Below are 11,986 nucleotides of genomic sequence, written 5' to 3' on the forward strand. Positions count from 1 at the left end.
CTTTTGTCACTATTTGCATTTTGCTTTTTTTTCAGTTACATAAAAGCATTAATATCTTTGGATTTTCTTCTTGAATATGCTTTTCAAGTTCTCATCTATATTTCTAGCATGGCATGACATCTGTCCTATAAACTCTGTGAAAACATAGCTTATGATGTTTGAAACATTCTATATAATTAAAAGAAATAAAGAGACCTCCTAAAATGTGCAAGCAGCAGTTGTATATTCTGAAATCCAGGCTGTAAGTATACATCCCTTAAATTTTCCTAGCTCATTGAATAAATAGATTCTCTGAGGTTTCCCAGATAAGATATATTTTAGATTACTTAGGCTATCCAAAGAATGCTTTTGCCTCTCTTTGCAATTAGAGCTGAAAGTGCATTTATCTTGCTATAAATAAGGTGACTCTTAAAGAATGAAGTTCAGAAGTTTTAATGTCAACCCCTTAGTGGACATATCTTTGATAGGGTAACACCATATCTCAAAGTACCCAGGCCAGTTTCACTTAGATTTGAAATTAATAATATATGTAAGTCAGAAAAACTGATTAAATAATTCTAGAATTAAATTATTAGTTTTATCATAAAACATAAGGATTTACATAGCTTTTTTAAAAGTTACTATTTAAATATGTCAACTCAGAATTAACCCCAAAATAATATAGAGTAAAAAGTGTAACTGAAATGTTCCAGAACAATCTATGTGTGCAATAATTCAGCTCATCAGAAGCAAATTATCTCTTCCCTACTTTATATGGCTTGGGTTTAGATAATCTGTTTTAAAAGAGAAAAGTGCAAGGGCAATTAGTTGTTGTTGTCTCTTTCTTGCACTACAGCGAAAATACATTTTACAGCTTTGGATGACCTTGTGTAAATCATAAACAAAAGCTTTGGATGTCCCAGGTTAGAAATGTTAAATAATGAAGACAGCAGAGTGGGCAGAAATTCCCACTATATAGAAGCTGTGGTTAACGGTGTCTTTTTTAAAAAAAGGTATAAAAGCACTTTTGCATTGTCTCAAAGCGATACACTGTTCTGTTCCTCTGTGCATGAATTAATTTAGTTCAATGTGTGCAAAAAGAATTCACTTTTTTTTTTTTTTTTTTGCATCTACATCTGAATTCATGGCTTTTGCATCCTGTTTGTATTTGCTTAAATACACATATAGTGCACTGTAATAAGCTGTTTATAAAACAAGCATTTTAGCCTTTTAATACATTTTTTAAGTGTTGAATGACAGTAAAAGTGTTTACAGCCTGTAGAGTGACCCATAACATTCTGTTCAGGCAATGACAGCATTATACAGTCACAGAATGGTTTGTGTTTGAAGGGATCTTCAAAGACCAAATGGTCTGCCATGTTGCATGGACACTTTCCACTAGAACAGGTTGCTCAAAGTCCTGTCTAGCATGACCATGAACACTTCCAGGGATGGAACATACACAGCTTCTCTGGGCAGAATGTTCCAATGCCTCACCACCCTAATTAGCCCATGTCATTGTCCAGAAAATTTGGGAATGCTGGTCTTTGGGCTATCTCTGAAATAGCAACGTTATTCAAGGATCTTCCATATTTAGCCACTGAGCCTGTCCACTATAGCTATCCAGTATTGTCAGGGTTTTCAAGACACCATGCACTCTACCTAAGAATATTGTCAGCTAGAGGACATACGATGTTTTGAACACATACGTCAACATTTACAGCACAATTTCTGAGCCAGTTTCCCAAAAGAAAGTCTGTAACAGAACAAAGACACAACCTGGCAGCTACAAAGCCACAAGCAGCATAACAAAGCAGGAATACTCAGTGGACCATTAATACTTAATTAATAGAGACTGTCAGACTCTGCTACCTGAAAGAAATTGGTCTTACAAAGAAAGCAAAAGGCCATCATAGAAGCTTTAGGGAAGGTTTACAATTAGCAAGAAGATATAGTGCTTACTTGAAAGCAAAACTGAAGCATGACTCTCACCCAAAAAATTCCACCAGCATTGCAGAGTAACTGCTATGCTATCTATGTTAGTAGTTAGTATAATAATGTGCATCTAGCTCAAAAGTTATAGTGCATTTGGTGACCTAATTGAGGTATCAGCCATAATTGTGGTAAAATAATCCAGTTTTTGAATGTAGTTAGCATTTTAAAGGAAAAGTGTGTGCCTTGGGGAAAAAGAAAAAAAAATCTCATTTGGGGCATTTCATAACCAAAGTCTCTTGAATTACAGTTGATTTTTACTAAGAAACTAAGTCTCTCTCTAACCAATACAAATACAATCATTCATACTCTCATACAGCAATAAAAACCAATGTTTTTTTAATGAATTCTTTTGTGTTGTCCTGTAAACAGTAAAGATAAATCTAAAATCATAATAAATACACAGAAAAAAATACAGCTTAAGTCGATCACATTCAACTGCTAAGTAGTTATTCATATGAGTAAATGAAGCTGGCATCCAAGTGGGAACATGAACTGGCAACTTGCTGCAGCCTTGAGTTACAATTTGTATATAATGGAGCAAACTGCAAGCACTCTGATTGTAGCCTATCTATGTGGATGAAGCTAAGCAGAGGAGTTCAAATAGGCAACATTTTGTTTTAATTAGTGATAAAGTAAGATAGAAGTTTCTTCAACCTGCAGGTGAAGTTGCCCAGGACAGAAGAACTCGGCTTCACCATGACCTGAAGCCTGGACTGCCAGTGGAGTTAGATACACAACAGTCTCCCTTGAGACAGGAATCCCTTTATATGGACTTCTCACTTATGTATTTACAGTTCCACTGTCTGAAAGAACCAGCTAAAACCAAAGTAAAAATTTCCATCATTGCTGGCATTCTCAGAGATTCCACAACACACTGGACTGTACTATGGCCATGGTTACAATAGAGAGGCATGGACCATAATAAAAGGATAACTCTGCTGGCTGAGAAAGGTCATTTCCAGTGATTCCACAAACTTTTAAAGATCATTTTGGGTGGGAGAGGAACACAGGGGAAATGAGATTATTCTTGTCAGCAGAAGCGTGCTGAACAGTATGAAAAAGATTTATTCAGATCTGAACATCTCAAAGCAGATTAGCAGCTCACATTGACATTTTATATGAACAGAAGAAATGGGTATCTTGGGGTGACTTCATGGATAGCATAAACATCCATAAATTTCATACAAACAATGATCCACTTTTCTAAGATATTCCAAAAGTGAGAGCAGCTTAGGAATAAACTACTTTCTTTAACTGTCTTTTTATCAAATCATTGTGTTACCATACACAGAATGAACAGCTCACAGCAGTAGTTTGCATAACCAACAGGGACTACATCCTGAAGTTCCTACCAATTCCAGTAGGAATAGACCACTGGCCTTTTCTGGTGTTCAGCAGTACAGAGAGGAGCTTTCCACTTTTGCAAGATACCTTGCATCTTGGAGGTGATGAAAACATTTGAAATAGTAGTTTAAGTGTTGCATTGTGATTATGTATCCCCCTCCGTTCGTGATATAAAAAAAAAAAAATAAAAAATAAAAAAAAAAAATCCTGTATGCATTTCAAAACAAAACTATTTCATTCTGTTTTACTGATTTGTAAGCAGCATTTATGTCCATGTAAAAATGACCTCTTAACATGTACTCAGGAGTAGAAAGTCTGCGGCCTTTTCTTTCTCCAGAATTCACTCTCGTTGAAAAGTTGGCCAAGGCACAAATAAACAAACATTAGTATACACGAGACTGGACTGGACTGTCATTGCTTCTCAACAGTATAGCCTGCCAATACCAGACATGGATCCAGAGATATTGCTGGGTTTGCCTCTTCCAGAATAACTTTTCCAAGGAGCTACACCCTCATCTAGCTTGCTCCGATTCTGAAAATCACTGTTTATGACTGTGGCTACAATAGTTGACCTAACCAGAAGTGCCAAGAAACAAACCACAGACTTTGGAAAGCAACAGGATCCATAAGCTACAGACTTCTTATTTTGAAAATCTATGGTATGAGAGTCCCAATCCTAAGCCACATGAGATGGCTATGCCAGGATAATAGTTCAGATTCCGTAAATCACATCCATATTGTTAAGTCTTTCAATGTCTGGCATAGTTTTAAATGGACAATAAATATGTTTGTTGGATAAAGTCTGAACTGCTAAATAAATAGTGATAAATTTCCTAATACTACTGGGCAGAGTGTTCCTGTGAGTACAACGTGTGTTTATCAGTTTCCCGCTGAGCTAGTATTGACTTTCAAATTTCCTTTAATCCTATTATAGTAAACACAGTACAGGTCTCTGGCAAACAAAAGTAACATTCTTCTTGTAATATCATATTCTTCTTTTAAAGAAATCTTAGAAATGTCCAGAAAAGAACTAGGATCAACTTGGAATGATACAACAAACTTGTTTCCAAAGAAACTTAAGTTTCATAAAATACTAATTTTAAACTGAAAAAAAAAAAAACAAAAAACAAAAAACCCAAAACAAAACAAAACAACAAAAAAACAACCAACACAAACAACTAAGACTATTTTTATAAAGAGATGACTGGCAATTTCTGATAGGTACTCAAAATAGTGTTTGCATGTATCACACTTTTAAAGTCAGCTATTGAAACATCAACATAGGATATTTTTTCTAGTTGGAAGCAGTCTACCTGAGTTGAATGACAAAACAACTGGCATTTTGGATGTAGAATTCAGAAAACAGTAAACTGTAGGTTTTGAAGAAGCTTTTTCAGTGCTCCTTCAAGAAGAAAAAACATCAAGCGCAGAAGACTTAAAAAAAAAGTGCATAAAGTAAGCCAAATGGGATTTATTATGGTACAATTTGTATTTAAAGCTTCTCTTCATTTGGGAGGAATTTACAGTAGACAAAAGTACATTACATATAACAAAAATAGCATACAATGGTGTTATTTTCACATATTTTCTGTGATTTTTTTGAATAAGGCTATAAATTTTCCTAATAATCAGTTTACGTGACGTTTGAATCTTCAGCTTCAGATACCCTTAAGAAGTCACAAGTTCTGGGCTATGCCTTTACTTAGGGATCAGCTTCAGTAAGAAATGGAAATATTAAAGAGGCAGATCAACAATTTTTCCCTGCCTACACAGAATCCAAGGTACTTATAAGTAAGTATTCCCTCTTAATAATATCTGGGCAAAAGCTGTTCTCACTGAAGTATTAGGCAAAGTTTCCATGGGCTTCATTAATTAAGAATACAGACCAAAGTCAATAAACATGCTTAGTATAAAGCCATTGTGTGTGGTAATCTGAAAGGTGTCAGCCAGAGAACAAATTAAACTGAAATACAAGTGATAGCCATCTCTCTATTAGGAGACTTTGCTGGATGAATTCATTAAGTCATGCAACATGTTCACATATTCCCTGTCTTCTCTGCCTGTCAAACTCCTCTTGTTCCTTGCAAAGGACACTACGCTCCAAAGTATGTTGACGGAACAGGAACCGACAAACGATAGATGGATCATAACAAAAAAACATGCCTAGAGCAAGGATGCCTGACATCTGAGAGCCAGGCTGTTTTCATTTTGGATAGAAGCTCTGACCCACTATTTACACCCCTGTCCCAAGCTCTCCCACATATTTTTAAATGACAGCTTTCCAGATGTTATCTATATGGAGACTGGCCAGACTTATGGGCAGGATCCTGCTCAACTCTAAGCCAAACTAGTGTTTTGGCCTCGCTGGAAATGAGATTAGGTTTGAGATTTGCACCACAAAACCAGGCTGTTTCATGCCAGAAATGGTCATGCAGAATTTTTACAATGCTGCTGTTTTTTTTGTTAGCACTACTGTAGAATAACATGCTATTTAGCATTATCAGAATAGCACTTTAGCAGAGTAATAGGATAGACTAGACATGGCTAGAATCCATAGCAAAACTGCACACAAACCAAGAAGGGCAGCTTGTAGCCCCAGCTCAATACAGTTTTCCAATTCTAGCAAGTGTTTGTACAAGACAAGGTCAACAATGTGTTCCGCATGAGTTGTACAAATGCCATTCCCAAGTTTAAAGAGAAGTTTAAAATTTAGGAAATGTTTAAGTTTTATTGCTTTTAAATCCACAGTCTGATGTTGTATTTGTGCATTGCCCATCACACTTTATAAAAATTGGTTCCAAAATGAAATTTGGAGGGTAAATAATATGTTTTCCTTTCCCAGTGTACTTTTCTTCTCCCACTTCCTTAACACAAAATAGGCAGAAATGAAATCTTTATGAGACTTTTTGTATTTGAATGTTGGTTTCATTACAAATTATGGTTTCTTAAAATACTCACTTCCCAAGCAATAATTACTTTAAAACAGTCTGGAATGAGAAATAAATTTACCTTTCTCTTTCTATAAAGAAGCTTGTAGTAAAGACAGTAGCCTCTGTAAGCACTGTAGTCTCTACAAAAAAAACCTGACTTTAGTGAATCCTCCTTGATTTTATGACTAATTTAAATATGCCACTATAACTCTCATATATACTATGTAGACAGTAACCACAGAAAAAAATATACAAAATCTCATAAACAAGGTTATGCCTAGAAGAAAAATAAAATAAAATAAAATAAAATAAAATAAAATAAAATAAAATAAAATAATAAAAGTGAAAAGCAGATGCTGTAAGATGACTTTTTGACAAAGGCAGGTTACAAGGGAAGTTGCCATGATTGTATCACACCAGATATTGAAAGATAGATTGCCTTCTGTTTTAACATCCTGGAGCAAGACAGATTGTTACGGGCTGTTTCCCTTGCTGAAACAGGTTTCAAAAATCTTCTTCAAAAACTGGTAATAAAAGAATTAATGCACTGAGAACAAGAAATAGCATAATTTCAAGTGATGTATCTATAATCTGCACAACTCCTGTTAAAATCCACACTTCATCCTGCAGAGAAGGTATTCATTGGAATAAGGTTTGGAGTAGACAACTTCTAGCAATAGAAATGCAGTCATTTGAGATGGAAAAGCTCTCTTGTTTTTTAGTTCCTGTTGTTCTGAATAACACAACATTTTATGTGATCTAGAAGCAGTCTTGGACCAGTCACAGTGATCTAGTACAAGGAGGAGCTTTGTATCATTCATGCTATACACACACAAGCCTGTAATTTCCATCATGATCCCTGTAAAAATGTGTTTAAAACTGAAGTGTCTGTGGGAAGCCCAACGTTTGCAGTAATAATGACCATCTTCTGTTAATGACGAAAAACAGTTTGATTTCTAATTGCTCCAATAATGTATTTTCTAGTTAGAAATACTTTCATATGAAAGATAATTGCTTATAATTAACAAAATAATCCTTCTATTTAAAATAGTTTTCACAAGAGAAGCAAACTAAAGAAAAACAAGAAAGTGCAAGAAATCAATCAAATCACCAAACAACAAACAACTGAAAAGTTTTCAGTTTTAGACTGGAAACTGCAGGAAAGAAAAACAAAAAAAGTGTCATCATTTTTTAAACAGAAGCTTTCAGTTTTAAGTGGAGGCTTCTAAACCTCCCTCTGGGCATCACACATTCCCACCTGCTTGGGGCAACTGGACTCCAGTGCCAGAGGATGTTTCGCATCATATGCTGGAACTCTCTTTCTCCAAAGCCCTGTTTCTGCTGCATTATGGGATATGTAGTCAACCAATATGCTGCACCCAGGAAACACAGCACAGCATTTCTAAATGCCAGTTTTTAAGGTTCAAGTCAAGTTATCACCACTCTCAAATGCAATGAGGAACAAAAACAAGACCTGTGAACCTTTATATGCAGAAAGGCTAAAGCCAGTGACAGGCAAACAACCATGAAGGAGCACCAGTTGTGCTTTCCTAAATGCAGCTGCTGTGTTCACATTCATCAGACAAGCACAAGGCTGCATTATCCAAAGTTCCCACTCAGAAAGTAGTCTGCTATCACTAGCCAGACAATTAAAAAAAAAAAATAAATAATAATAACCATCTTCTTTTAGAACTGAAGGGAGCTCAATGTGTGTAGATACAAGTAGGACATAGCTTGTTGCAGGGTTATGCCCTCCTGCTGAGCCGGAGGGAGCTTCTCAGGAACACATGTGTGGGCAATGGTGTAAGAAGCAGGGACTAGCCCACACCCCTGGGAAAGACAGTCAGGATCAGCTTCCAACTGCACGGTACACCAGTACTTTGCTGCAAATGGACCAGGGCTGTGTTAGCAGCCAGCACAGCCCAACAGGAACAGACATGCAGAGCAAAACAGTTAAACATGGAAGATTTTCTATCAACATTATATGCATTTTCTGGGGTTTTACTTAATGCTTACTCTGGTCTGGTCCCACAGACTGAATTTCCAGCAATGACTCAAGCACATCTTCTCATTTAGATTCATTCTAAAGGAATCCAGCTGGCCCATCATGAGGTATATGGAGATGGACAGTAAGTGGGAGCAACTGGAAGACTGGCGTCAAAAGTACACCCCTGACACGAACCACAGCACTAATATAAATGCACAACCACACCCACGAGCATCTGTGAGAGTGAAATGAAGTAAGACCTTGTTGTGCAGCTCTTGAAGAAACTCTTTGGATGTCAGTGAATCTGCACAGTGACTTGAACTGCTCATTGAAATAATTCTAATTTAAGCATCAGGAACTGGTAAATTCTAATTTACTGATTCCAAATTGGAACTTACCAGTTTCTGATGCTTGAGTTAGAAGTTAGAATTATTTCAATGTGAATTTAGTAGTAGTGTGTGTGTAAGAATGAAACTAAGCAGTTGGAATTTACCAGCTACCAAATTTATCAAGCAAAACCACAGCAGGACTAAACTATTTATTTTAGAAGAGTATGATTTGAGTCTATTTGATTTACACGTTCACAAGCATTGACAAATATCACTGAAACCAAGCATTTTCTAATAGTTCAGTTGGCATTTCTCGTATTAATTTTTATGCTTATCTGATAATATGGAAACAAACAAAAATCTCCTGAGTTTTATTCTTCGACTTCTCATACCTTTGTTCTTTTCCATAATGAAAGACATGTTTCATGAGAGCACAATCTATTTGAAAAATAAAAAAGCAAATAAGTCAGTTAAACCAATCAGTTCAAAAGCTAGGGTTAATTGCATTATTTTTGTGGCACCCTTTTAGAGGTCTTACTGATGTTTTCCACTGACACATCTTTCACTTATTTATCATCCTGCAATGGAAGGCTGGGCAAACCTCGCGGTTACCAGATGCATCTCCTCGCCGTGCACAAGAACTCTGCACAAAGAATGGGCTCCAAGAGATGCGAGAAGGCAAAATTCTACCTGTTAGGTTTCTCGCTCATCCTGCAACAGAGATTTAGCAAATTTGTCTGTTCTCTTCAGCTGCACAGTAATCACGCACAAATGCTTAGAATTTAGGACTTCACATCTTGGATGATGGTGGTTCATGAAAACAGTACAATAGAAGTACAGAGAGAGGTCCCTTGATCAAAGCCTGGATACTGAGACTGAATTCTCATGTCCTCGCTCTCAGTAATAAGCAGATTGCTGTTTCTTACATCTATTTAACTATTTTCTTGGGGTATTTCTTTAAAATCTTAAGGTATTGTTATTCTTTAACTTTTGGAAGGAAATGAGGAAAGGCTAGCCTGAGAACCTAGCACCAAGTTCAGCAAGCAAAGTATCGGCATTAAAATACACCAGGCATTCTAAGCAAATACTTAGGGCAGTGTGTACTTCTTGGAGTTCAAGCAACAAACTAATCCCCTAGGCGAACACAGTATCTGTATTGTATTGACAGTGGCGGGAAGACGAGACTCTGATGCGATGTTGATTTCTCCCTGGTTTAGCAAGAAATAGACTTGAAGTGGCCTGATAACCAGCATGCTAACTGGGGCTCTGCACAGACACTGCTTGGTCTTGCACCTGCTGCTTCATGATCCTCAGGAGGACAGTGGGATCCTTAACCAGGGGGTCTTCCTTACGGAATCTCTGCCATGGTCATTTGTCAGGCTGAAGTTCACCTGACTGCACTCATCGGGCTTTCATTCAGTTTATGTCTCCTCTTTTGAAGAAAAAGAAGAGGTTTAACTTGTTATGAGCTGTTAATTTTGTCCTCAAAAATCCACCAAAAGTTATATAACCACTTTCACAACAGTGTGCTAAAAATAAGAGCTGTTCAGCCAAATGCCACTGCAAGTTTTTATAAGACCTGTGACTCCAATTCTGCAAGACCTGTCAAAGTGCAAATATTTCCTTAGCTTTAGTAGAAAGTCAAGCAGGAGTTCCTTGTGAGACAGACATGGGGTTGTATTATTATAATCCTCATTTGCAAGGGGAAAAAACAGTGTATATATATACACATAAATCTTTCCAACTCATGACCTAAAGTAATGCTATTCGCTCTTGGAGCTGATCCCTCGTGGGGTTTCATAATCACAACCCATCATTAACTCAAAGCAAAGAAAGAAAGGTACAAAGGGGCACAAGTTTCAAGCACGAGATTAATATATTTTTTTCTCCTGGTTTGTTTTTTGGGGGGTTCTTTTTTCAGTTGGGAGGTAGCATGGAGAGGCGATGCACGACGCTTCAAACCCAAAGTGATTTGGCCATTCAGGTAACATGTGAAGGCACTCAGAGCAAAGCACCAAGACCCAGACGCAGCCGCCTCTCATTACTTTAGTTACGTGCCCCTGGAAACGCCCCACGGGCGGGCAGCGGGACACGCTGCTCCCCGCGGAGAAGTGCGGCCGCCAGCGCTCCGGCCGACGGGATCCCCGGCAGGGCGGGCGCCCGGGAGGGGCGCGGGCGGCGGGGCTGCGGCGGGCGGAGGCGCTGCCCGGCGGCCCCGCGCTGTCGCTGTCACCGCCGCCGCCGGCCCGGCGCGACACCCCGGTCGCTGCCTGGCGGAGGGGCGATAAGTGTAATAGGGCAGGGGAGGAGGAGGAGGAAGGGAGCAGAGCGACCGCAAGAGAAGCGATGCCGGACCGGGACGCTGGGCGCCCAACGGCCGCCCCATACCTGCACGGAGGCGGGGAAGGGTCTGCAGCGCGCTCCGTCCTGCCAGCTATAGATCCCAAGGGGTGATGAAGCTGGGTGGCGGTCGTCGCCTGCTGCTACTGCTGCTGATGGTGGCGGTGGTGCGAAGCTCTCGCTGGTTGCAGACGCCCATAGGCGCTCAGTGGGGGAGAGCGGTGCGTGCAGAGAGCGAGCGGCTTTGCCGGTCCCGGCAGCGAGGGGAGCTCGGCACTGGCTCGGCGCAGGCACTGGCCGAGGAGAGGCTCGGGCTCCAGCTTTCGATTGGCTCCGGTGGCCGCGCCGCTCACCCCAGCCTGCCCGCCCGCCGCCTCCCGCCCGCCTCCCCTCCACCGCCCCACACGCTCCGCTCGCCCGCGGCTCCGCTCCTCCCAACCTCGCAACCTGGTGGGCAGATCTAACCCCCTGCTTTTACTCCCCCACCCCTCCGCGCCTTGCCCTAATGGGACGTCCAGTCAGGAGCCTTTTGTTTATGCAGAGACATTCTCACCCTGGATCTGACAAAACACACTCTCTTCCCTTAGCATCTTCCTCCTTTGGCTGAAGGACCTCCAACTTTAAGCATTCATGACATTTTGTGTCATGCTCAATATTCAGACACGTTTGTTCTCAGAACATTTTAAAAATATCCCTAGCTGGTAAAATTAAAAGCATGCAGTGCCTGATCACCTGAGGGCTAAATCTGAGGTAGGACAAAGCATTCTTTGCTTGAGTTTAGTTTGCTTTTCTTACGCTGCTAGGGTTCCTAGCCCTGTCTTGGTTAAATACACGTCAAATCATGGCATGCACAGAAAATAAAATCAGGATGCTAACCCTCCTCTTCCTGAATCTAGGGTTATTCAATGGCAGCGGCTGTGATTGTCGTTCCTCAGTGCACCTTTGATGTTGGTATTCTTTTCACTCAGAATGACTTAAGTGGCCTGTGGAAAAGGATTTTCCCTCCCATAGATGTGCTTGTAGTCTTAAGTCAAATCTTAGACCTGTCTTCTGGGCAAAATGGCAATCCTTCGGTTTCGCTA

The 11,986-nt window shown here is 39.6% G+C and overlaps 1 protein-coding gene across 1 annotated transcript in view; it reads right to left on the reverse strand.

Annotated features, from left to right (window-relative positions):
- Nucleotides 1–11,668, reverse strand: part of GREM2 (gremlin 2, DAN family BMP antagonist) — a gene marked incomplete at both ends in the record, with an annotated part of 37,478 nt that extends 25,810 nt beyond the window's left edge. The window contains one exon of the mRNA XM_080342852.1: nucleotides 11,637–11,668. Within this exon, the coding sequence (XP_080198978.1) occupies nucleotides 11,637–11,668 (32 nt within the window). The remainder of the gene's footprint in view (nucleotides 1–11,636) is intronic.
- Between the last annotated feature and the right edge of the window lie 318 nt (nucleotides 11,669–11,986).

The sequence above is a fragment of the Nesoenas mayeri genome (genome assembly GCF_963082525.1).
Source record: "Nesoenas mayeri genome assembly, chromosome: 3".
In the NCBI taxonomy this organism is placed as follows: Eukaryota; Metazoa; Chordata; class Aves; order Columbiformes; family Columbidae; genus Nesoenas; species Nesoenas mayeri.